General features: G+C 44.8%; 2 protein-coding genes across 4 annotated transcripts in view; both read left to right on the top strand.

Moving 5' to 3' along the window:
- Positions 1-7867, top strand: part of nptna (neuroplastin a) — a 24500-nt gene extending 16633 nt beyond the window's left edge. Inside the window, exons 5-8 of one of the 3 annotated variants that reach the window (XM_031564687.2) lie at positions 333-606; positions 4532-4538; positions 6279-6363; positions 6785-7867. In XM_031564687.2, the coding sequence (XP_031420547.1) occupies positions 333-606; positions 4532-4538; positions 6279-6339 (342 nt within the window). In that variant the 3' untranslated portion in view covers positions 6340-6363; positions 6785-7867. Of the gene's footprint in view, positions 1-332; positions 607-4516; positions 4539-6278; positions 6364-6784 lie in introns of all 3 variants that reach the window. The other 2 variants (XM_031564685.2, XM_031564684.2) reach the window with 2 other exon arrangements.
- Positions 7868-11098: 3231 nt separating this feature from the next.
- hcn4l (hyperpolarization activated cyclic nucleotide-gated potassium channel 4l) overlaps positions 11099-27500 on the top strand; it is a 36056-nt gene continuing 19654 nt past the window's right edge. Inside the window, exons 1-2 of the mRNA XM_031564683.1 lie at positions 11099-12337; positions 22498-22921. Of these exons, the coding sequence (XP_031420543.1) occupies positions 11658-12337; positions 22498-22921 (1104 nt within the window). The 5' untranslated portion in view covers positions 11099-11657. The remainder of the gene's footprint in view (positions 12338-22497; positions 22922-27500) is intronic.

Here is a 27500-nt window from a genome sequence, read left to right as displayed (position 1 = left end):
TCTCTCTCTCATCTCTCCCTTTTTTCTCTCTCTCTCTCTCTCTCTCATATCTCTCTCTCTCTCTCTATCATATCTCTCTCTCTCTCTCTATCATCTCTCTCTCTCTCTATCATATCTCTCTCTCTCTCTATCATCTCTCTCTCTCTCTATCATATCTCTCTCTATCATATATCTCTCTCTCTCTCTATCATATCTCTCTCTCTCTATCATCATATCTCTCTCTCTCTATCATCTCTCTCTCTCTCTATCATATCTCTCTCTCTCTCTATCATCTCTCTCTCTCTCTCTCCCTCTCTCCTCCTCCCCTGGCTCCTCCTCCTCCTCCTCTGCAGGACATTGATAACACCACTGGCCGGTTCTTCATCAGTAACAAGGACAACTACACGGAGCTGAGCATCATTAACCTGGACATCGCCGCGGACCCCGGCGAGTACCAGTGCAACGCCACCAACGCCATGGGCACCACCACCATGACGTCGGTGCTGCGCGTGCGGAGCTACCTCGCCCCCCTGTGGCCGCTGCTGGGAGTGCTGGCCGAGATCATCGTGCTTGTGCTCATCATCGTCATCTACGAGAAGCGCAAGAAGCCTGACGATGTGGCTGACGGTGAGCCTCCACTCATGCACAGATGATGATGATGATGATGATGATGATGATGATGAAGAGTGTGGCTGGTTTATGGAACAGAAAACTGGGTGTATGTTTTTTCAGGCTGTAGGCTGTGATTGAAGTAGTTTAACCTTTGTGGGTGTAACAATCATAGTAGTTTAATGTAATTTTAACTTAATGCTTCTGACCATTATCTCCACATTATTAGCCCTGGGTCAGAAATGAATCTTAGCGTGCAGCATGTAGCGTGTAGCATGTAGTGTGTAGCGTGTAGCGTGTAGTGTGTAGTGTGTAGTGTGTAGTGTGTAGTGTGTAGTGTGTGTGGTTTACCTCAGTGGTTAGAGGGTTTCTTGCTAACAGGAGCAGAGAGGCTCAAAATCACACAATAGGGTGTTCATAACAAAATCACACAATAGTGTGTTCATAACAAAATCACACAATAGTGTGTTCAAAACAAAAGCACACACAATTGTGTATTCATAACAAAAGCACACACAATAGTGTATTCATAACAAAAGCACACACAATTGTGTTCATCTCTGTAAATTACAGCTGCTAATCCCTGTAGGGAAGAACAGGGAGGTACTAGATTGTGTGATTACTCTCAAAATCAGACACGTGTGTGTGTGTGTGTGTGGGCTGGCCTTCACACACACTCACCTGGCCTTCCTCTTCCTCATAGTTGCCTTTCAGGGCAAGATCAATGCAATAATGTCCCTCGTCATTTGATACTGTTCAATAATCCCACTCAATAATTTAGAACCAAACAGTCTCTCTTTCTCTCTCTCTAACACACACACACACACACACACATAGACACACACACAGACACACACACACAGCAGGACCCATGTTGTCGGGATTAACAGCACTGATGTGATATTTATGAGGTGTGTGTGTGTGCATAGCACAAGAGCTGCGTTCATTATTTATGTCTGTTCAGGGAGTTCACCTGATCCCGGAGCAGCGGGAACAGAACTTCACTAGGAACCATTTCTCTCTCTCTCTTGCTTTCTCTCTCTCTTTCTTTCTCTCTCTCTCTCTCTCTCACCTACTCCCTCAATGGTACAACACTAGTACACTGAACATCAGGAAACGACCTAATCACATTTATATATTTAGAGATTTACTAAAGAACTTGTACACCTGGTAAAGTAGAATAGAACACCTTAGGGTCACTGAGTGATTGTGAAACATTAATCAGTAGTAAGGAAGGTAACTGTTTTGGAGAATGTGAGTATTGTGTTCAGTAATGTTCAGTACACACACAGCTAAGCTAATCAGAAGTAAGGAAGGTAACCGTTTTGGAGAATGTGAGTATTGTTAGCTAATGTTCAGTACACACAGCTAAGTCTTACCTGAGCATCGTTAGCACTAGAGCTGTTTGAGTTTCCTGTAGACTGATAGGCTGATGGGGAAAGGAAGCTTAATGAAAGGAAGCTTTAATGAAAGGAAGCTTTAATGAAAGGAAGCTTTAATGAACTCTGTTCCACCATGTTTCTTCCCTCTCTCCCAAATGCTCTGCGTCTGTGGTAAGTGAGAACTGCATGCCCCCAAGTTTGACCTCAGCTGGGTTTTTCTCAACATGTCCTCATTAACTGTCATTACACGGGCATTTTCTGTTGACTGGAGAAGAAATGACGTCTAGCGGCTCACACTGGGTCACACACTGCGCATTGGGTGACACTCTCGTCACACACACAGTCGTTAGTCACACACACGTGTGGCCGAGCTGTAGGGCCCTGTAGCCGGGGCGGCTGGATCGTGTGGTGCTCACAGAGGTGTTAGTCACACACGCTGACGTGGGTTACAGAAAACATTTAAACATGTTTACATTCAAAACACTGTTATTTCGACAGAGAAAACCTTTAAGCGTGTATTCAGTCAGCAAACTTATTTCTATACAGAACGTTTTTAAACATGTTTTCATTCAACTTCAAGCTGTTATTTCTACCCTTCAGTCATGTTTGTTTAATCTCCTGCTAATATTTGGAGCAACATGAGAAAATGGCCTGTAATGAACATTGTGTCGACTAGACTGTTTTCCCTACAATTGTTGCATGGCATACCGATACTGAAAAAGTACTGTGGTACCAGAGTTTTGAAAATGGAACGATACCACTGCAAGCGCTGTTTTAAAGTGTACCACTGCAACTGTTTTAAAGTGTACCAGTGCAAGCGCTGCTTTAAAGTATACCACTGCAAGCGCTGTGTTAAAGTGTACCAGTCATGCTTTAAAGTGTACCAGTGCGGTTTTAAAGTGTACCAGTCCAAGCACAGTTTAAAAGTGTACCAGTGCTGCTTTAAAGTGTAACACTACAACTATTTTAAAGTGTACCAGTGCTGCTTTAAAGTGTACCAGTGGAAGCGCTGGTTTAAAGTGTACCAGTGCTGCTTTAAAGTGTACCAGTGCAAGCGCTGTTTTAAAGTGTACCACTGCAACTGTTTTAAAGTGTACCAGTGCAACTGTTTTAAAGTGTGCAAGTGCTGCTTTAAGGTGTACCAGTGGAAGTGCTGTTTTAAAGTGTACCACTGCAACTGTTTTAAAGTGTACCACTGTAAGCGCTGGAGATAGTTGATTAGTTCACTCTTTTATGTCCATGAAAGAAATACAGAATGGTCGAAAAGCCTCTCTGTGGTAGTGATATACAGTACATGTTCATACATGGCCTACATACTTCCGTAGTGCTCAAACGGTCGCCATGAAAGTAATGGTGTCGGAGAGTCACCTAACTGCGGAGAGACTTTTCGATTGCGCACATGCCCCAAGCTAGCAAACGAGGCGTCACAACATCCCCTAACCCACAACATGCCCTAACCCACAACAAATGAATTAATGCACATGTGAATCTCTATATAGTGAAGTCACAAAGGCCCATGTTATGTTTCATACATACTGTATGAAGACAGCATTGGAACTTTTATCTTCTCTTCTGTGCAGCATTAGCCTACAGTATGACAGCCTAACCTTCTCTTAGATTATGATATATCTAACCACTATCATCAAAATATTTTCTAGGTGTGGTATTGAAAAGTATCGAAATTCATGACTTAGTATCGTATCAAACATCGTATTGGTATCGTGACAGCACCCGTCCCGACAGGTGTTTCCACCTGTGCTTGAAGCTGACATTCATACAATGTTAGAATCTTTCACTTGTATTCATTTCTGGATATGGGTTTCATTCAAAGCAGATTTCCTGTCATTACAGTGTTTATTTATTTGTTTACTTGTGAGTATGAGTCATTCTCACAATAACTCCCCTGGCATCAGTAGACATGACTCAGCCGCATTCAGACAGGAAGTGGATAAAACCTGGATCCAGCACTAGACTCTCTATGCAATGCCCCTGCGTGATGGAGGGTTTGTCTAGTTTGGATCTGTGTGTTGACTGTGTGTTTCGCTGGTCGTCATGGCAAATGATTCTGTGCCATGATGGCAGGGGGCTAAGTGGTGTCATGGCCGCCTCCTGCCCCCCCCTCCCCGCCCTGCCCCCCGTCCAGCCCTGCCCTGCCCATGCGTGCTGCAGTGACCAGCGTCTGTTTCAGTCTGACCGTTTGCCCTGACGTGTGTGTGTGTGTGTGTGTGTGTGTGTGTATGTGTGTGTGTGTGTATGTGTGCGCGCGCGTGTGTGTGTTCGTGTGTATGTGTGTGTGTGTGTGTGTGTATGTGTGCGCGTGTGTGTGTGTGTTCGTGTGTATGTGTGTGTGTGTGTGTGTGTGTGTGTGTGTGTGTGTGTGTGCATGGGACCCACTTGTGTTCTGAGACAGTGCATGGCCTCATTAAGTCCACATCTCCATAATGTCCAGTAAAGAGAGGAATGACTTGATCCACTTGTGTGTGCTGATGCCATACTCTAAAACACCAACTAACACTTCAATGTTTTTCCTCCCATTCTTGCTGAAGATGATGAACCAGCAGGGCCAATGTAAGTGTTTATTATCTTCAGCTCCTGCCTCTCTGGACATAACGCTTACCTATGATGCTTGGCAGTGATGTATCCCATCTGTGTGTGTGTGCGACGCTGTGCCTGTAATGTATACTCTAAGAGCACTTCTGTAGAAAGATTAGGATCCATCAGTGATCTGTATGAAGTGCTCAGCATCTGTTGGAGTGGCACGAGCTCCTCGCCTGTTCACCTGATGTGTCTGAAACGGACCAGATTTATATGGATATCTTAGAGGTGTTTCTACATCTTTTCCTTATTGTCTGTCTGAAGGAGAGTTTATTTTAATTAAACGTGAAAACATATTGCATAGAGTCCTGTCCACTTGTGTATATTTCTATTGTATTTCTATTATATTATAGTGTATTGCAGTCTCTTCTAGTCCAGTTCTATTATAGTGCACTCCCATTTAGTCCAGTTCTATTATACTGCACTCCAGTGGCGGCTCCTGAAAAAATTCTCAGGGGGGGCAATTTTTTTGATAATGATTAAGGCGACCCATTCAGTAGGTACATTAAGTTAGCTGATTAACTCATACAGCAATACCTTTTTGTCCACTATTGGCAGCACACAACAGTAATATGTCCCCTCTTGCTACATAGCTAGAGTAGCAAGTTACAGGTGGAAAGCTATGGAAGAAAGTTGCATCCAGGAGCCTTCATAAGCAAACATGATGTGGCTCCACATTAAATTATCCCACTTTTTCATTATCCACGTGTCTCAAATGTTGTATGATGTAACATAGCTTAACAATACACATGATATGTTCAGTAACATCATAAAGAAGGGGTAACTTAAGTCAAAACCAAAGTTTTGATCTTGAAAGTATTGACTTACAAAAGCAAAATAAGTCATCACATAAAAAATTATTCAGTGTTAGTGCAAGAATCGAACTGTGAAACACACTGTAAAACCTACGAAAAGTGACAGTGGTATATGAAATACAGACCGCGTTAGCCACTTTCATTCGAATTCTTGGATGTAGGATTTCCCTCCCTTTGTAGAAACCTGTTGAATGGATACATTTGGTCTAGGAAGTCCTAATTGTTTTGTTGTCAATTTATCTTCATTAGTACGCCGACTAAAAAGGAGTTTCTGTCAAAGAGCGAATCGAGTTACTGGACAGGGCAGCCATCTTGACAGAATATGCCTCCGTCGAAGCTGTATGACGTTCGTATAGGCTTTTACGTCCACTACCTTATGACAAGACATGGAGGGGCGAGCCCTCCCGGAAGCCATAGAGAATGCATTGAGAGCTCTGTTTTGTGAAAAAAATGGATTTAACATGGGAGTCAATGGGAGAGGTCTGGGGCGATTTTCATTTCGCCCCAAATCACCCCAGAAGGGGCGGGGCCATTTGAAGCACGACTTTAGGCTGACTGAACGACTGTTACCTGATTCGACAATGACATACAGAGGCAGATCAGACGGTCTAGTGGTAGAATCCAACAGAAAAAAAATTATTACATTTAAATGTACATGTCATTTACGCGACTTACACGGATATTGCGTTTATACATCAGGAGTTTTTTTATTTTTTAATTTTTTTTTCCTAGGCAGTGCGTCGCCCCAATCGCCCATATGGACGAGCCGCCCCTGCTGCACTCCAGTCTAGTCTAGTCTAGTTCTGTTATACTGTGCTTTAGTTTAGTTTAGTCAGTTTGGCCTTCTCCTTCCTCCTCGTTCTGATTGGTTCTTGCGTTGTCTCCCTCTCCTCTTCAGGAAAACCAACTCCACCAACAACCACAAAGACAAGAACGTACGCCAGAGAAACACAAACTGAGCCGCCGCCACATCTACCACCCAGGTGCGCCTCCAGCGCTTACCCTCAGCAACACAAACACAAACCCACAGAAGGAGAACTAGCGCTGTTTAATTAGACCCTGCACAGAGAACTAGCTCTGTTTAATTAGACCCAGTTGCACAGATACCGTTTGTCCCTGTTGTAAATATTGTTGACACGAACCGACAGGAAACTGGAAACTACATGTACCTATGCGAAGGATTACAAATGTAGAGAGGAGTATTTACAAGAGCAGACAGATAACTGACACGTTGCTGTTACTGGTTAAACAGACAGATAACTGACACGTTGCTGTTACTGGTTAAACAGACAGACAACTGTCACCTTGCTGTTACTGGTTAAAAGAACAGACAGACAACTGACACATTGCTTTTTGCCATTAAACAGACAGATAACTGACACGTTGCTGTTGTTTCATTTGCAGACCAAGACATTCATATCATGACCTTCTGAACGTAACCCATGACTGCGTTCTCTTTCATTGTATATCGGAGTTGGCGGTTAAGATGGAGACCAATAAATTGATCACGACAGGCCTGGTATTGCGCCTTACGATCCCCTGGGACAGGACGAGCAAAGACTGAAGCGAGGGCTGGAGAGGACAGATTTCCCTTTTCCTTCTGCTGCATGATTGTGTTGCTCTTTATTTCATATGTTTTATTATATCCGAGTTTTTGTTCCATGTCTATAAATAAGAATAATGCATGCGAGATAGTGACTTACTGTTTGTTACAGATGAGGCTTTATTTGGGTAGGGTTGTGCCTGTCAAGGTGGTTTCGTGGAGATAATATTTACTGACCCTTCAACTTTAAAGCGAGGGATACTATGTAAGGGATAATATGACACGACCATGTTCTGGTATGACAGTTTTTGTATAGTTTACCATTGCACTGCATACCATTTATATAAGGAGACATTCAGTATTTTATCAGTTATTTGAAGTTAGGGGCTTCATTTATAAAGGGCTTTGCGATGCCCCTCACTGGTTCTTTTCTACTCATGACTGTACTGTATGTATGTATTAATGTACGCAATCACCGAAGGTAACTATAGTCTTTGAATGTTCCTCATATGGTGCACTTAAGTGTGGAGAAAAATGTTGGAGCACCTGCAAAACTTAATTTTATAATTCCATGACTTGTCCTCAATGTAACTGATTGCTTTCTATCAATGTGTATTGTACAGCATGGCTTTTATTCTATGCAATATTTATTCATATAATATATATACATCTATATTCATATATCCAGATATATAGATATGTTTATCAGACATTAAGGCGTCATTTATTTTTGGCCGCAGTGAAGCTTTAAGATCACGTAGACAGCATCTCGCAATGCCCCAGACAGATAGATTACAGATCACCATCCACTACTGCATGACAGCATATGAAGTACCGCTAGTGTAGCCGCGCAAGAGCACCAGGAGTGCACACATGAGGCTCGCGCTCTTGAGTGTTGTGAGGCAAACCCAAGTCATTTTTACTAATAAAGACGTTCCATGTGACTCATCTGGACTTTTACTCACTTTTACCTCTGCTTCAGAGCATCACAGTGAAGTGTGTTAGTGTTGATCTTTACAGTAGACTAAAGTAAAAATAGACACACACACACACACACACAAACACATACTGGTATACAGTCACAGTTGTGTGACATGGTAGAAGAGCACCCTCTAGTGGAGTACCTTCATATTGCATCAGAGAGTATATTATATATTCTACAGGGTATTTATACTAGTTCTGTCATGAACAGTGACACAACGTCACTACAGCTGAGGGTTGTGTAAATAAATCAGTAGTTATCATGAAGACACAACCGGTACCTTTTCAAGCAGCACATCTGTCTTCGGTCATTTTCAGGCAAACATTGGCGACCCTCATTCAGGTCAGTTTCTTTCTGTCAAGTTACCGTCAGGGTTTTCATTCATAGCGCTCCTGCACCGCACCCCCGTCTGTTATGATGGACATAAATTCTGCACGTAGTGTATTACAAATTATTAAATCAAGGACGTGCTCGATACATTGAACTGAAATGGATGTGTTATGACCAGGAGGGGGCGCTGTTGACAAACACAAATTTGCTGGAAGGATTAAATGGCTCTGTTTGCCTGATAGTGAAGCGGCGCAGCTACAAATCCAATCTGTGGCTTGGTTGGGCTCGGGGTACTCCCATGGGTCTGTGACCGGGGTGAAGCTGCTTACAGTCCAACTCTTCATCAGCACCTAACAGTGAGAGGGAGAGCTTGAGGAGAGATGGCCGAGTGTGACAGGCCTTCATACCCAGCATGTGGGTCCTATGAGGAACTCACAGACTGGACGCTGATGTTTTAAAGGTAACGAGCAAAGCTTCATGCCACCGTTGTTACGTTATGAAGAGGAACACTTTAAGTGGTCTTTGAGGTTCCTTTATTATATTTAAGGTGACATTAATTAAGAAGCACAAAGGGACACTTAATGCTCCAAAAATCGAGTATGGGAGTCGAGTCGTTCATGTGTGCTATGTCATTTTCCCAAGACAAGCTCTTTAAAAATGAGTTTTAGTGATTGGCAGAACCTTTTCCATATGGGCTTAAAGACGCAAACAGCTGAGCATTTTGCCAAACCACCAGGTACACCCAAGGGATACACATGCCCATACAGCATACACACACACACACAGAGATACACACACACACACACACACACACACACACACACACACACAGATATATACACACACAGAGAGACACACACACACACACACACACACACATACACACACACACACACAGATACACACACACACACACACACACACCAGGACAGTCCTTGAGGGGTGTGCACACTGAAGTAATGGTCACTGCGTCAGACAGGCAGATCCACGGAGCTGAGGAGGTAAACAGACACACATTTGATGCTGGTTCTCAGCTCAGTGTGTCGGTGTGTGTCGGTGTGGGGGTGCGTCTTTTGTAAACTCGCCTGAAAGCTTGTAGCTCTGATGATTTTGCCACTATTGGTCATCTGGTGAAGAGAGGCATAGGATTGCTGCTCATCTTGACACAAAAGGACAAGAGCGAAGGGCACTGTTGGAACCCTGGGTGGAACTGATTGCAATGTCAGTTTTAACCATGTGAAGGCAATTACTAAATCAGCTTTTTACCATCTCAAAAACATAACCAAACTTACAAACCAGGTCCTCATGTCAAAACAAGATTCAGAAAAACTCCTTCATGCCTTTTTCTGTAACAGGGTTGACTACTGCAATGGTCTTTTCACAGGCCTTCCTAAAATGACTATCACTCTGCTTCAGCTTGTACAAAATGCAGCAGCTAGAGTTCTTATGAAAACCAAAAGAACTGACCACATTACTCCAATACTTAAGTTCTTACACTGGCTACCAGTAAGTCACAGAATTTATTTTAAAACACTGTTGCTTGCTTATAAGTCACTAAATGGGACATGACCAAATTACCTCTCAGATATGTTTCAGCTTTACACACCTGCTAGCCCTCTCAGATCACTGGAGAAAAATCTGTTGGTTATACCGACTGTCAGAACTAAACGTGGTGAAGCAGCTTTTAGGTGCTGCTCAGCTCTGGAACCAACTTCCTGTTGGCATCAAATGCACTCCAACTTAGCCAGTTTCAAATATAGACTTAAGACCCAACTGTTCTCAGATGCTTTTTGTTAACTGATCAAATTCACTCTACATTTTATTTTTGATTAGACTTTGTATGTTCTTTTAATTATGTTATTTACTCTCTATTAATTATATTTTATCTTTTCAATTTAGTTTTTTGGATTTTTCCATTGGATGTTCCTTTTGATGTTATTTATGTAAAGCATTGAATTGCCTCTGTGTATGAAATGTAAATAAACCTGCCTTGCCTCGACTAGAATAGTGAAACAGAACCACCTCCTTAACATTATTTAAAATTTAAAAATCATCTCTGGTTTTGAAAAATAACATTCGTCTTCCTGTGAAATGTCGTGTAAGCCTTACTGCAGATGTGACACTATTACTGTAACGTTCCAGGTCAACACAACATCTGTGTATGCTATGCTATGTGCAATAACGTAGGCTAAGAACACGTCTGCAAGTCCTAATACAGCTTATACATCTCTGGTGAGGGATATGTGTTTAGTGGATTATTGTCTCCTAAAGAGACCAACATATTTGCTTGTAAAACAATAGTGTGTCTTGTTGTTCTCTTGAACGTGTAACGCCCTGTGCCATGGATCCAGCAGGTCTATGTCTGATAACCGTGAGGGGTTGCTTCCCAGTATCTGGCTCATTATATCTCTGAGAAATTGCGCCGTTCATGGTGCTTTTTGTCATCGGTGAAGTTCTCCTCCAATAGGTTATTCAGGCAGACATGAACTTTATAAGTGGTTGTAAAGGTACTAAATGCATGGATTGCAACGTCAAATGGTAATTAGGCATGGATTTGCCTACATCTGTTTTGGCGTCCGGTAATCTGATATCGACCAGATGAAACGAATAGTCCACATTATCATATGCAAATATATACTGTAGCTCCTGTCTTGCGAGAGTCTAATGTGCTGTGAAACATCATCAAATAATGTAAAAGGAATAATGATAGTGTCCGTGAGTAGGACCAATTATCATCAATCATAAAGTTCTCCATTGTAGCCTGGCGAAAGTTAAGGGGGCAGCTTTCTATCCCCATACCTGTGGGCTGCCGGGCACCAGGACTGCGCCGCATCCCTTTAAATGACCAGACAAAGGTCTAGGTGGGTTGAGCTTGTTAGCTGTCCGCTTCTATGGCAACCTGATAGATTAGCTTCACAAAACTACGGAGCTTTAGTGACCGCAAATCAGTGATGTCAGGTGGCAGCGGATGCTGTTGAGGATGGCGTGATTTGGGTGCATTGCTCGGTGTTGACGGAGCCAGCGCGTTCTCAGCGCAAGTGATGCTTTGTCATTGAGACGCTGGTCCAATTGTGTCCTCAGAGTGACACGTCCGTCTTCCTTCCAGCATCCCGACGCGGCTTAAGGAGAGCGTGGATTCTGCGCTCAAGGTGGACATCATTATTTCCAGGCTTTGCATCAGCGTGCAGCTGGAGCGGGATGGATCACAGCCGAAAGACCGGGCACGCTTTAAGTGTCAGCTTCATTTTTGAGACGACCTGTTTACGACGTGATTTATAATATCACCCTGGACCAAACATTTGGGGAATTTTCGTAAAACACCAAATTGTATATATTTGTAAATAATATTGTCTAGTGTAAACAATTTCTGATTTCGTCGTTTGTTTTTCCTTGAAGCTCAGCTAAGTATTTGCGACATTACAATGGATAGGTTGCATTCTTCCATGCGCAATCGGCTCTACAGTTTGCCACAGCATATTGGGCATAAAGCAGCAATGACTGGCGATGGAGAAGACGGCGACAAGGACACTCGGAGGAAAAGTGTCAAGATGCAACATCTGCCTTCTCCCTCTTCCACGGGCAGCAAAAAGGGCATCCGTGAAACCAACAGCGGGGAGACTGACACAGACGCAGGGAGACTCTTTAAGACGAATGTGAATGGGGACTGTCGGAGGTTTAGGGGTAGCTTGTCTTCCATCAGTAGTCGACATACACACGATTCAAATTCAGCCGAACAGAGGCGTCTCATCGCCGACACAGACCTCAGCCCTGCTGATGACAACCCCACCGATGAGCCAGGCTCCGGGGCAGACCAGGGGGCGCAAGGCGATGGGGCAGGTGCCTCCGGTGGAGCCGGAGCCCAGGAAGCGTCTCCCGGCGAACAGCCCAGTTTCATAAAGTTAGAGGGAATCGATCAAATTATGTCGGACGATGACAGAATGTATCAGACTGGATTTATGCGCAGACAGTTCCGGGCTATGCTGCAACCTGGGGTCAACAAGTTCTCCCTCCGAATGTTCGGAAGTGAGAGGGCAGTGGAGCGCGAGCAGGAGAGGGTCAAATCAGCGGGCTTTTGGATCATTCACCCTTACAGTGACTTCAGGTGATACTCATTTCCATCCTCATAGCGCCGCGCTGACTTCGCACATGTCAGCCCGGAAGTCTACAGGGTGGGCAATTCCGTGATTGTTTGGTTGGGGTTGTTTTTAGCTGCAGAGGAGGCCGAGAAGGGTAATGTTACAACAGGCATTAGTCTTTCCATGCCCTTGAGTGAGCAGACGGTAGCCGGTATCACTGAAACCCGCATCACACCACATCACCAAACCCCTTTGTGGTCGCCGATAGCCTACTCCTGCCCTAGAGATTGACATTGAATATAGACCTGCAGATTTAGCTTTGGTATTTTACACTACTGCATTGAACATCTGAGAATCAGCTGGTCCTCTCATTCATCTGATATAGGCCTATCTATTTGTGATGGCTGTTCCTCTCATCCATCTGATGTGTGATGGTCCATGCAGAGCCATTTTTGCCTGTGAACTAACTGACCACCTACAAAAATGAATGCAGTATATTTCTGAGACACATATAGCTCAGTGCTTTAAATGAGACATTACAATCACGTTCATTCAAACCTCACCCAAATAAAAGCACACACCATGTCGAGACAGTCTCATTTAGCATGTCCACACACACACACACACACACACACACACACACACACACACACACACACACACACACACACACACACACACACACACACACACACACACACAAGGGAACCTAATGTCTTGTTTCCACAGGGGTCTGTTGTTCTAGCATTGCAATATGCCTCTACATTTTCCCATCTTTATTCCCTATTCTCATGCCCCGCCAGGGACGGCAGGAACAGGGTCAACGGAACAGGCTAACACACACACACACACACACACACACACACACACACACACACACACACACACACACACACACACACACACACACACACACACACAGAACAGGCTAACACGAGCACAGGCGTGATTAAGGGCAAACATCAGAGAGGATTATGACAACACAATTTATTTAATGGAGATTTGATGGTGCGCTGGTGGAGGAGGCTTTGCAGCAGCAGGCTGCACTGAGGCTTGTGGTCTATGCATAGGCAGGTCGGACAAGCAGAAGCAGGACACACTGCTGTATTTGACATGTGCAGGTTATACCACACACACACACACACACACACACACACATGCACACACACACACACACACACACACACACACACACAAACACACACACACACACACACACACACACACACACACACTTGACAGAGACTGCTGTACTTGACATATGCGAATAACTGCCAACACTGGAATGTTTGTTTGGACCTCGTTCTTCCCGTTTGTTTCAACTTTGTTGACATTGCAGCTGCACAGATGTACCTGTTGATCTGACTGTAAGCATGAACACAGCACACACAGAACACACAACACTTAAGGGAGCTGCATGTCCATCACACACACAGACACACACACACACAGACACACACAGACACACAGACAGACGCACACACAGACACACACACACACACACACACACAAACGCACACACAGACACACACACACAGACACACACACAGACACACACACGCACACACACACACACACACACACACACACACACACACACACACACACACACAGAGCAGAGAATGGCTGCATTGAGTTTTACTGTGAATTTCACCACAGGAGAATACATCCCAGCTGGGCCGTCAGACCCAGGAGACGCTGGGTGTCAGTCACACCACCATTCATCATGTCCGCTGCTCCTGTGACCAGCCTGGTGCAAATGACTAAGAGCCCCCTAATGACTCATGATTGAGGACTTAGACCCCCCCCCCCCAAAGAGGGTGCAAGTAACAGTCTGGGTGGGTCAAAACATTTACACAGTGTGCATCATTTGAACTGTGTTAAACTGTCCAGGGTTTGGGTACACCCTGTCAGAAAAGTTGACCCCAAATGTCATTGCATGATTGGCACTCAGGTGAGAAGCACGTCCCTATGAGACGCCTGGAGGGAGGGCCAGGCTGCGTAGAGCTTTTGGACAGACGTGACACACACATCCACAGTCTGGTGTGTGTGCGCTCAGGAGGGGGTGAGCCAGCCTGGAGCAGCATTTGTCTGTGACTGACTGACTGCCTGCCTGCCTGCCTGCCTGCCTGCTTCGGCCATCATTGAATGGAGCGATTCTAATACCATGCTTCAGCCAATCAGGGCTCTGGAATTTAACTAGAGGGCCACAGTAGTCTCTCATTGATCCCAGTAGATCCAACTGGATCACAGAATTCTTGGAAATCTTCTCAGCGTGGAGGTGAGAAGCTTAGGGCTTCCGAAGAGTCAAATCTGAGGTTCTACAGAAAAGTCACAGCAAGCCCAAAGCTCTCAGTACATTGTTGCGAATCACCATGACAACTCCAAGTGAGTGTTCCTCATTGGGCATGGCTGAGTCTCCTCTACCTCACTGTGCAGATGCTGTACAGTCCTCAGGTAGACACAGGGACCACAGGCTACTTCACTGTGCAGATGCTGTACAGTCCTCAGGTAGACACAGGGACCACAGGCTACTTCACTGGGCAGATGCTGTACAGTCCTCAGGTAGACACAGGGACCACAGGCCGCCTTTACTGCTGAGCTTCTTAACACAGCAGGCAGACACTTATATCATACAGTGTGTTACAGAAGGAGTGGTTTCTATTTAATTCTTTTTGACTTAACCCCACTCTTTATCACTCTGCTCCTGGTCAGTATGCACTGGGAGGAAAGAAGATGTGCTTATGTGTGTAATTTAAAGGTACAGTCCAGGACTCTGGAGAAAGGTTGTTGATTTGATTTGAGCTCTACAGCCAATCAAATTGCATGCTTTGGGTCTGTGCTCCTGAAGCGAAATGCTGATTGGCTGGAATTGTTTACGGCTCGGACCAATCCACTGGTCAGAGCTAGCAGTGTGTACAAACAGGAGGGAAGGAAGGACGGCTAGATGATCATGTGAAGCAATGTGTTGAATTTGGCAAAAAGTGTATTGGATTAGAGTCGCGGCTTGCTCCTCTAAATGCTGGGCGTTAAAGTCGACCTCATTCACTTAATGGATCAGTTGACGGATCAGTTTTAGCACAGTTTAAATATTTCAATCACCTAATGGATCAGTTGACGGATCAGTTTAAGCACAGTTTAAATATTTCAATCCCTTCATGGATCAGTTGACGGATCGGTTTTAGCACAGTTTAAATATCGAATTAACAGTTGATGGATCAGTTTAAATATTTGGTGGCCCTTTTTCGCAGTCAAAATATAGTAAGGCTTTTTCTGTGTTGAGTCTTAGTCTTAGTTTAGTTATAAACTCAGTTATAACGCTTCAGCATTTATTGTCTTTACCTTTACGTCACATGAATATATTGATGAAGTCATGAGTTTTACTTTTACTATCACGCTTTACTATTACACTCCACCAGAGATCATCACAAATCATCACAGATTGACTAACCAGAAGTCGTCTGTTTCTCCACCGGAGATCACCGCTGGTCATCACAGTTTGACTAACCATAAGTCGGCTGTTTGACTAACTATAAGTCGGCTGTTTGACTAACCATAAGTCGGCTGTTTGACTAACCATAAGTCGGCTGTTTCTGCCACACCTGAGGCTGCCAGCGACCACTTTTTTCCAGAGTGTTCTACCTCTGACTGAATGCTGTCACGAAACTCTACTGCTCAACTCTATTTGCCTTAGAGTGTTTGAGAAATGTTTAAAGCTGCCGCACACGTTGATGTGAAAGGTCCATTTCTCTCACAAAGTCATCGCTGGTACAGGGCAGCAGGTCAATCTATCTCCAGTAGCTCACAGTGTTGTGCTATATGTGAACAAACATTATGACAGAGAAAAGAGACCTGCCTTAGCATGATGGGGGTGTTTTTTTCAGAGAATGCTGTAGTGTTTAAAGATCTGCTGCAGTGGACTGTGATGTCCTGCAGTGCTCAAAGGGACACCAGTACCTGTTTCAGTCAGTACTGAGTCACCAGTGCGCAGAAGCAGGGCAGATTTGGTATCCTCATCCTGTCGGAACACAAAATGTGCGGGGATCTCCTCACTGGCCTCTTGGGTTGTTTTGTTCCACATTTCTTGGGCTGTTCCTCATTCACCCCCTTTTCTTCTCTTCTCCTCTCTTCTCCACATCTCTCATCTCCTCTACCTCTTGTCAACTGTTGTCCTCTTTTTCTACCATGCCGCCAGTCTCCTCCCATTGAAGAGGAGTGTGTGTTTCTCTGTCTGGTCTGATGTCTGTCATCTGGTCTGCAGAGATAATGCCCAGAGTCTTACAGTCAGCACAGGAAGAGCAGAAGGTTTGGTTGGAGTGTTGGAGTGATCCGTCAGTGAACTGTCAGTGAATCCGTCAGTCAAGGAAAGAAAGTGGGTGGAGCCACGAGAGGGTCAAGCACCCAATCAAACAGCCTTCCTTCTGTAGCTGAGAAAGAGGAGCAGGCTAGTAGGTGGTCAGACGCAGACACACAGACACACAGACACACACACACAGACACAAAGGCACACAGGCACACAGGCACACAGACACACAGGCAGGGCGACACACAGGCAGGGCGACACACAGACACACAGACACACAGGCACACAGACACACAGGCACACAGGCACACAGACACACAGGCACACAGACACACATGCGCACGGGCACACAGGGAGGGCGACACACAGGCACACAGACACACAGGCAGGGCAACACACAGGCACACAGACACACAGGCACACAGACACACAGGCACACAGACACACAGACACACGGGCACACAGGCACACAGACACACAGACACACAGGCAGGGCGACACACAGACACACAGGCAGGGCGACACACAGACACACAGGCAGGGTGACACACAGGCAGGGCGACACACAGACATACAGGCAGGGCGACACATAGACACACACACACACACAGGCAGGGCGACACACAGGCAGGGCGACACATAGACACACACACACACACACACAGGCAGGGCGACACATAGACACACAGACATACAGGCGGGGCGACACACACACACACACAGGCAAGCTGACACAGAGGCACACAGACACACAGGCAGGGAGACACACAGACAGACTGGCAGACAGGCAGGGCGACACACAGACTCACAGGCAGGGTGACACAGGCAGGGCGACACACACACAGGCAGGGCGACACACAGACACACAGGCAGGGCAACACACAGGCACACAGGCAGGGTGACACAGGCAGGGCGACACACAGACACACAGGCAGGCCGAGGCCAGGTAACAGTCCTGTACTGAAGCTGTCAGTGGGTAAGAGAATGGTTAGCATTTGTGTTAGCGTTAGTGGAGGGCTGCAGATCAGCATTTAATGAGTTATGAAATCACTAAGCTGAGCTGATGGCCAGGCTGCAATGCCGCATTAGGGTGGGAAGGTGAGGGGGGGCAGAGAGACAGAGAGAGAGAGAGAGAGAGAGAGAGAGAGAGAGAGGGAACGAAAGACCAGGACAGGAGAGTTGACCCAGAGGGTGGGGGTTGGTGTGTATGTACGTGTGTGTGTGTGTGTGTGTGTGTGTGTTTGTCTGTGTGTCTGCACCTGTGTGTTTGTGTGTGCTTGTGTGTTTGTGTGTGTGTGTGTGTGTGTGTGTGTTTGTGAGTGTGCGTGTGTATGTGTGTACGTGTGTGTGTGTGTACGTGTGTACGTGTGTGTGTGTGTGTGTGTGTGTGTGTACGTGTGTACGTGTGTGCGTGTGTGTGTGTGTGTGTGTCTGTGTGTTGGGCGGCAGGGGTGGGGGGTTGCTGGCGGTGATGTAACTGTAACTGGGTTCACAGCTGGACTGCGGAACTGATCTGCACTTGTTGGATCACAGAGCAGATGTTCTCGGGTTTGCTGCTTTGCATTTGGCTGGCAGAGGAAACCTCCTGGCACACACACACACACACACACACACACACACACACACACACACACACACACACACACACGTGCGCGCACACACACACACACCGGCCTACTCAGTGAATGGTCCAGGCCGCCCTGCTCATTAAACAGCACAAACTCAACAGGCTCCCGCCCCTCCTCTTGTCGCTGTCACTGGGACAGGATAGAGGCAAAATATGAACATCTGTCTCAAGCCTGTGTCATATCTGTCTCAAGCCTGTCTCATATCTGTCTCAAGCCTGTGTCATATCTGTCTCAAGCCTGTGTCATATCTGTCTCAAGCCTGTCTCATATCTGTCTCAAGCCTGTGTCATATCTGTCTCAAGCCTGTGTCATATCTGTCTCAAGCCTGTCTCATATCTGTCTCAAGCCTGTCTCATAGCTGTCTTAAGCCTGTCTCGTCGCTGTCACTGGGACAATATTGAGGCATTTGTCTCAAGCCTTGAAAAAAGTCTCGCTCCGTCACAGTTCTCCTTTGATTCCTCTTAATGACGGACAGTGGTGCCAAGGCTCACGTCAGCCAGGCTTACTGACCACAGAGGAACCCCTTACTGACCATAGAGGAACCCCTTAGTGGGTTTGTAGTGGAGGTGACCTGTGCTGTCAGACCCATGTGACCCGTGTGCTGTGTGTGTGGTGTGTGTGTGAATGGTAAGTGGCCTGTGCTGTGTGTGTGCATGTGCTGTGTGTGTGCTGTGTGTGTGCTGTGTGTGAATAGTAAGTGGCCTGTGCTGTGTGTGCGTGTGCTGTGCGTGTGCTGTGTGTGTGTGAATGATAAGTGGCCTGTGCTGTGTGTGTGTGTGTGCTGTGTGTGTGCTGTGTGTGTGTGAATGGTAAGTGGCCTGTGCTGTGTGTGTGTGTGTGTGCTGTGTGTGTGCTGTGTGTGTGCTGTGTGCTGGGTGCTGTCTGTGTGGTGTGTGTGAATGGTAAGTGGCCTGTGCTGTGTGTGTGCGTGTGCTGTGCGTGTGCTGTGTGTGTGCTGTGTGTGTGTGAATGGTAAGTGGCCTGTGCTGTGCGTGTGCTGTGTGTGTGCGTGTGCTGTGTGTGTGCTGTGTGTGTGGTGTGTGTGAATAGTAAGTGGCCTGTGCTGTGTGTGTGTGGTGTGCGTGTGCTGTGTGTAAATGGTAACTCAGAAGCCCCTGTGTGAGGGGGGTCCTCTGCTGATAAAACTGTGTCAGAATGACCTCACTTCCTGTGAGCCCAACGTGCTGAGTTATATTCATTATCAGTGCTTTACTCCTGTAAGGGACACAGTAGCATCCAAGCGTTCTTTCTGTGTGTGTGTGTGTGTGTGTGTGTGTGTGTGTGTGTGTGCTCTTTACACCTGTGAGGGAGTGCAGGGCAGGCTTTTTTCTGATGATCATGAAATCCTCAAACTAAGTGATTAATTGTGGATTCCTACATGTCAGTTTTGCATTAGTGTTGATGTTTAATGGTCCATGTACACACCACAGTAGCCCTTGGCTCCCTCTCTCCAGCAGCATCCAAACGCTCGGTGTGTGTGTGTGTGTGTGTGTGTGTGTGTGTGTGTGTGTGGCAGGGGGGGGGGGGTTGGGTGCTGCTGCCTGGTATCATATCCGTGCTGCCAGTAGGATACTCCGTTTTCAGCGGACAGATTGCGTGTTTTCAGTGTAACGGTTGCGTGTTGTGTAACGGACTGTAGCGGTTTTGCTAAGAAAGTCTCCACCAACTGCAGCAGCCTCCAATGCAAAGTAGCCTCTTAGTGCTCCAAGCCTCTTAGTGCTCCAAGTCTCCTAGTGCTCCAAGTCTCCTAGTGCTCCAAGTCTGAGGTCCTGCGTAGTTTGCTCTCTGTGCAGCTAGTTTGGCAAGGTCAGGTTTGGCATGGCCAGGTTTGGCAAGGTCAGGTTTGGCATGGCCAGGTTTGGCATGGTCAGGTTTGGCATTGTTCTGTGGACTGCGGCGGCTTTGCACGGTATAAATCCCATGAATACTCCTCCAGCTGCAGCAGCTGTCCGAGGTCAGAGGTCAGAGTTCAATGCAAAGTCCCTCATCATCTGAAAAGCAGCAGTGCATAAGCGCACACACTTAGTGACGCTCTAAATACACGCTATAGTGTCTGCTAATCCCTTACGTTTGATGCTTTCTGAGTATTGTATTTTCCATGTGTTGTTGAGGTACCTGCCCATGTCAGTTTGCCTGTGTTGGTGTACTGATGTAAACGTTCCCTCTGTTCCTCTCTCTCTAAGGCAGGCATCTCTCTGTTCCTCTCTCTCTAAGGCAGGTATCTCTCTGCTCTCTCTCTAAGGCAGGCATCTCTCTGCTCTCTCTCTCTAAGGCAGGTATCTCTCTGCTCTCTCTCTCTAAGGCAGGCATCTTTCTGATCCTCTCTCTCTCTAAGGCAGGCATCTCTCTGCTCTCGCTCTCTCTAAGGCAGGCATCTCTCTGCTCTCTCTCTCTCTCTAAGGCAGGTATCTCTCTCATCTCTCTCTCTCTCTCTAATGCAGGCATCTCTCTGTTCCTCTCTCCTTAAGGCAGGCATCTCTCTGTTCCTCTCTCTCTCTAAGGCAGGCAGCTCTCTGTTCCTCTCTCTCTAAGGCAGGCATCTCTCTCTCTCTCTCTAAGGCAGGCATCTCTCTGCTCTCTCTCCTTAAGGCAGGTATCTCTCTGCTCTCTCTCTAAGGCAGGCATCTCTCTGTTCCTCTCTCTCTAAGACAGGTATCTCTCTGCTCTCTCTCTAAGGCAGGCATCTCTCTGTTCCTCTCTCTCTAAGGCAGGCATCTCTCTGTTCCTCTCTCTCTAAGGCAGGCATCTCTCTGTTCCTCTCTCTCTAAGGCAGGCATCTCTCTGTTCCTCTCTCTCTAAGGCAGGTATCTCTCTGCTCTTTCTCTAATGCAGGTATCTCTCTCTCTCTCTCTAAGGCAGGCATCTCTCTGTTCCTCTCTCTCTAAGGCATCTCTCTGCTCTCTCTCTAAGGCAGATATCTCTCTGTCTCTCTCTCTAATGCAGGCATCTCTCTGTTCCTCTCTCTCTAAGGCAGGCATCTCTCTGTTCCTCTCTCTGCTCTGTCTTTACACGGTGCACACCAGGAGTCAGACCGTGCTGATTCATCTCAGCCCAGCATTTTGCATTGACTTCATGTTTTGGTGCCTTTTCTGGGGCATTAAACGCAGGAATTAGAGGCATTCCCCCAGGGCTGCTCCTCCACAAACGCTGATTCCACTTTTAGAAGAATCTATATGTGTGTCGAATCCTTATGTGTGTGTAGAATTCATATCTGTGTGTAGAATTCATATGTGTGTGGAATTCATATGTGCACGCAGGGTGTATTTATTATTTATATTTTTTAAGAGTGAAAGGAACAGAGATCAAAACTAACACACAAGCAACTACACTGAGCTGTTGAACAAATCACTCACTCAAAATAGGGATAATTTCTATGTTTGGAAACCTACAGACACACAGATCTGAACTTTATTGCACAGCAAAGTGACCCTTAAATCCTTAATCTGATGTCTGCAAATGAAATGAAAGATGAGGTTTTCGTAAATGATCCTTGATGGAATGATAATAATAATAATAATAATATAACATAATATAATAATACTAATAGCCCTCTCATATAGAGTGCAGCGTGGTACTTGCTGTTTGACCAGCTGCAGTCATGTGGAAGTCTGAGCTATAGGCTCAGGGGATATTAACCATCTTAACATTACGGTAATCCTGGCTGATATCCCATCTGTAACCTCTAATCACTCATATTATAGTTAAAAACCCTGAATTGGATTAAAATCGTCTACGCCGAAGACACACACCAACACCACAGACACATCGTGGCTTCACAATGTTATGGTCTCATTATAAGGGTATTTGTTATGGTTGATCATTGCTTAATCATTTGGTCTAACAGATATTTTGATGCAGCATAGTATGGATCTGTAGTTTCTATGTTCTGTATTTCTGTATTTCCTCATACCTGTTATTTATCACCGCTGTGGTGATGGGGGATTCTGTTTACCTCCAAGGGCCTTTTGCTCCAGACATGGTGTTCCACAGTTCCTCTGTGGGTTCTGTGTTCCGTGCATGACCCCTGTGGTTTGTGTGTTCCGTGTGTGATGTCTTGTGGGGATCTGTGTTCTGTGCGTGACCTCTGTGGGTTCTGTGTTCTGTGCGTGACCTCTGTGGGTTCTGTGTTCTGTGTGTGACCTCTGTGGGTTCTGTGTTCTGTGTGTGACCTCTGTGGGTTCTGTGTTCTGTGTGTGACCTCTGTGGGTTCTGTGTTCTGTGCGTGACCTCTGTGGGTTCTGTGGGGTTCTGGCAGGTTCTACTGGGATTTGATCATGCTGCTGCTGATGGTGGGGAACCTGATCATCATCCCGGTGGGGATCACCTTCTTCAAGGATGAGCAAACGCCCGCTTGGATCGTCTTCAACGTGGTCTCCGACACCTTTTTCCTGGTGGACCTGGTTCTGAACTTCCGCACGGGTATCGTGAAGGAGGACAGCACCGCCATCATCCTGGACCCGCAGGAGATCAAGCGACGCTACCTGCGCAGCTGGTTTGCCGTCGACTTCATCTCCTCGATCCCCGTGGACTACATCTTCCTCATCGTGGAGACGCGCATCGACACGGACTTCTACAAGACGGCGCGCGCCCTCAGGATCGTCCGCTTCATGAAGATCCTCAGCTTACTGCGCCTGCTACGCTTGTCCAGACTCATACGCTACATCCACCAGTGGGAGGAGGTGAGACACCAGTGTGTGTGTGTGTGTGTGTGTGTGTGTGTGTGTGTGTGTGTGTGTGTGTGTGTCTACTGCACCTGTCCAGACTCATACGCTACATCCACCAGTGGGAGGCGGTATGACACCAGTGTGTGTGTGTGTGTGTGTGTGTGTGTGTGTCTACTGCACTTGTCCAGATTCATATGCTACATCCACCAGTGGGAGGAGGTGAGGGACCTATGTGTGTGTGTGTGTGTGTGTGTGTTTGTGTGTGTGTATATCTGTTTTTGTGTACCTGTTTGTGTTCCTTCTCATACTCTCAAGGCCGCTCCAGCAGTGGCAGAGTGTCTGCTGTGTAGTCTGCTAGTTCTGATGTGTAGTCTGCTAGTTGTGATGTGTAAACTGGTAGTTCTGATGTGTAATCTGGTAGTCCTGTGTAATCTGGCTGTTCTGATGTGTAGTCTGCTAGTTGTGATGTGCAAACTGGTAGTTCTGATGTGTAATCTGGTAGTCCTGTGTAATCTGGCAGTTCTGATGTGTAATCTGCTAGTTCTGATGTGTAATCTGGTAGTTCTTTGCTGTTGCAGAGGTTGTTTGACATGCGCATATCTGCCCCAGTGCCTCCGCCGTGTAACATGCGCATATCTGCAACACCGTGTAACATGCGCATATCTGCAACACCGTGTAACATGCGCACAGTGTTGTATAGTAACGAAGTAGAAATACTAAATTCCATTAGAAATACTTCGTTACTGTACTTAAGTCGTTTTTTTGGATATCTGTACTTTACTTTACTACTTATATTTCTGTTTACTTTTACTTTTACTTTGCTACATTTTGCAAAGAAAACGGATACTTTTACTCCGATACATTTCCCCTGAAACCTTCGTTACTCGTTACAAAATCAAATCATCTTTAGAAAAAAAAATAATCATGAGAGTTACGAGACCAACGTCGGGTACTGTGGTAGAACACAGACTGCAAGCAGGTTTGGCGAATCAGTGGTCCTAGCGCACGTTAATGCGTTATTGACCGTTACCATGAAAACACCAATGAGCGTGAACCACACAGGCCAAAGTTAACATTGAGCGGTGGGGCACTTTCAGATGTGCCCCACGAAATCTGCCTGGCAACTAGACTGGAATAATGCGAAAACCGCGAGACCTGTACCCCGTGACTAAGAGAAAAAAAAACATATCTTCCAACGACAATGTACTAAATTGCACCCTCAACAACTAGTCTACATCATTCGTTGTAGGCTGAATTAAAACACTTCCCAAATACTCGAAAACTAGCGATAGCTAACTAGCAGTAACGTTACTGGCATTGATCTGTCTGATTTTGATCTGACTGCCCAAGAAACACGATGGGACAGCAGAGACTGAACGCCCTCTCCATGCTTTCCATTGAAAACCCGTTTGTTCATGGACTGGTGGATTTTAACAGCAGTCATCGAGAGGTTTGCTCAAGCAAAGAACCACCGCGCCAACTTCCTATTTAAGTGATCTGCATTGGTGAGTCAAACCTTTTTTTTTTTTTGGAGCTGATGGATGTATCAATGCAATCTGCAGGGACATCGTCTTTTTACAAAGTTTTGTTCATTTAGCAACATGTTTTGTTGCTGTTATTTGTTTAAGTTGTGCCTTTCGCTTCATATGGTATGCCACACGTGTGCCACAAGCTTAATACATTAGTCAAGTTATTTGAGCTATGTGTCTGTCTAATATTTTTACTTTGTTGCAATCATTTTACTTTATTATAGCCTATAGGCAACATCTTTGTGTTGCGCTGAGCGCTGAAGCATGTGAAATGTATTTGAAAAAGGATTTCTGCTCCCTGCTGGCACTCAAAATGCAGCCCATAACATATCCTACTGGTCTACTGCTTATAATAATGAGCTACCTCTAGTTTTTTGACGGTGACATGAAGTCATACAAAATTGCCCCACCAGAAATTTCAGGCTAAAATCGCCACTGCTCCAGATCAAGGCAAAATGGACTGCAATATGCAGTGGAAGGATATATCCAAAACATTAAGATCAACAACGAAGGGGACACAACAATTATCGAAGCAAAAGCACACAGGTCTCAATCAAAAAATTAGAAACCCCACGACCTTTTCATTAAATGCCACCAGCACAACCTTGTAGACTAGTCATGTTCTTTCACCGCTGGATAAGATCTGTATATAATATTTCAAGCTAGCTAATAACCTACAAAGATTATTTATTCTTATTATTTATTCCATCTCTGGCGAAGTATCTAGCTAGTTAGCTAGGATGGTGTCAATCTACACTACAGTAACGTAGCAGTGTGGAGCAAAATAGCTGCTAGTAACGTTATTGTTCAAGGGATGTGTGTGCATGTTGCTGAAAGTATTTCACAGTCACTGTACAGATAACTTGCTTGTAAAACTGATGATCCTGATGTAATGCTATGGCTTTGTATCAGATCGCCAGGTTATTGCTCTCAGGTTGTGCCTTATGCATACCTTGGGATACTCAGGAGCCCATTCACAAAATGTTACAAAGATTAAAATTTAAAAAATTCATAATGGCTTTTTGGGATGTTTTGTTTGAAGATGAACAAAACATTTTTCAGTTTCAAGTAATGACTGGGTTGTTACTTTCGGTGCTGCTTTAGTATTGCCTATTGTGTTCAAATAAGGCCCAGTTTATAAGTATGCTCATTCTAGTCCGAATAAACTTCATAATTCTCAAAATTCTGACCCTTTGCTTTTTTATTAACAGCATTTACTTGTACTTTTACTTTCAATACTTAAGTACATTTAATATCAGAAAATTACTTTTGATACTTAAGTACAGTAAAGATCAGATACTTTAAGACTTTTACTCAAGTAGTATTCTAAAAGGTTACTTTTACTTTTACTTGAGTCATTTTCCAGGAAGGTATCTTTACTTTTACTCAAGTATGGCTTTTGGGTACTTTATACACCACTGCATGCGCATATCTGCAACACCGTGTAACTATGGGGCGCCGTTTGTAAAATGTCGCACGTTCTAAAACCCTGCTCAGTTTTGGTACATTTAGCATTATCATATGGGGAAAAAAGCACAACAATATTCAAATGTCACTTTTTCAAACATTTAGAGAGATATTCATGTAAGGATAATGTTTGGCAGTAACACAAAGTTGTTGAATAATATAAATGTTTAATCTAAATGTAAATGTTAAATATAAATGTAAATGTTAAATATAAACGTAAATATTCAATGTTATATATAAATGTTAAATATAAGTGTTAAATGTAAATGTTAAATGTAAATGTAAATGTAAATGTTAAATGTTCAGTCTACATGTCAGATTTGAAGACTGAACCTTACAATATTTACGGTAATTGGCTTTCATAGTTTTCACTCCACAGCTGTCTACCACTGGAATTTATACAGGAACTCTTTAGTATATCCGCTTGTCTGACATAAGTAGTAAAATGCCAGACAGTTGTTGCTCGGGTTGGCTGTTCAAATCGGCGAGGAGACAAGCCCGGCTGTTTCCAGCTGATTGTAAACGTCTTCTGGGTCAACTTTTCTCAGGCGGGCAGTAAAGTAGCCTTATTTTTGGAGCTTGCAATAAAAGCAGTAACACTGTTTTGGTCGCCTCATTTATCAGAACAACTACCTAAAACGGGAATAGATCAAGAAATAAAGTCAAGAAACAAAGCATCAACACGATTAAAATTGGATTACCCGGTTTCTGCTCTGAGATTGCGACAAGTACCTAAGCAAGTAGGCTAGGCTACTGTATTTTGTCATCCAACTGGTAATACTATAATGCCAGTAGAAAATACTTGGGAAGATAATTTCAGTTGTCATTCGCCAGACCAGGTGGTTGTACTTGTGTTAACCAGGAAATTGTGTCAAATGATAAAGAACAGTGTTGGGTAGGCTAAAGGCTGCTAGCTAACAGCATGTAGCTCGCTAGCTGGTAGCTAGCTATTGAATGGCAATCATCTTTGCTCTGATAATGAAGATGTATATTAGTTTTCACCTTCCAGACAACATCGTTATGAACCCATCCCCTTCTGAAAATTAATTTACTATCTGTGCTTTTGGTAGGCTTTCAGTTTTTGAGGTGTGTAGGGGGACGGATTTTCTATTAGATAGATGTAAATATCTCCAAACTCAAGCTCAGGCAGGGACTTCTACGACGTTATAGAAATACAAATATCAGCGGGTGCAGTAAAGGGATCACAGGTTCCCAAAATGTAATTTTTTTCTAGATATCTCTGTCTGGCTATTGTGGTATGATCTGTGTTTGATGGCGATCGCTACACTGCTCGACGATGTCCACTGTTGGTCGACATCTTCGCTTTTGCCCGCAAGGTATCCCTTGTAGTGTGACTGAAAGCTATGAATTACCGTAAATATTGTAATGTTCTGTCGTTAAGTCTAATGTAGACTGAACATTTACATTTACATTTACATTTACATTTACATTTACATTTAACATTTACATTTAGCATTTGATATTTGTATTTACATTTACATTTAACATTTACATTTAACACTTATATTTAACATTTATATATAACATCGAACATTTACGTTTATATTTAACATTAACATTTACATTTAACATTTACA

The sequence above is a fragment of the Clupea harengus genome, chromosome 3 (genome assembly GCF_900700415.2).
Source record: "Clupea harengus chromosome 3, Ch_v2.0.2, whole genome shotgun sequence".
Taxonomy (NCBI): Eukaryota; Metazoa; Chordata; class Actinopteri; order Clupeiformes; family Clupeidae; genus Clupea; species Clupea harengus.
Note: the sequence above shows the minus strand (reverse complement) of the source record. Positions and strands in the feature narration are given on the sequence as shown.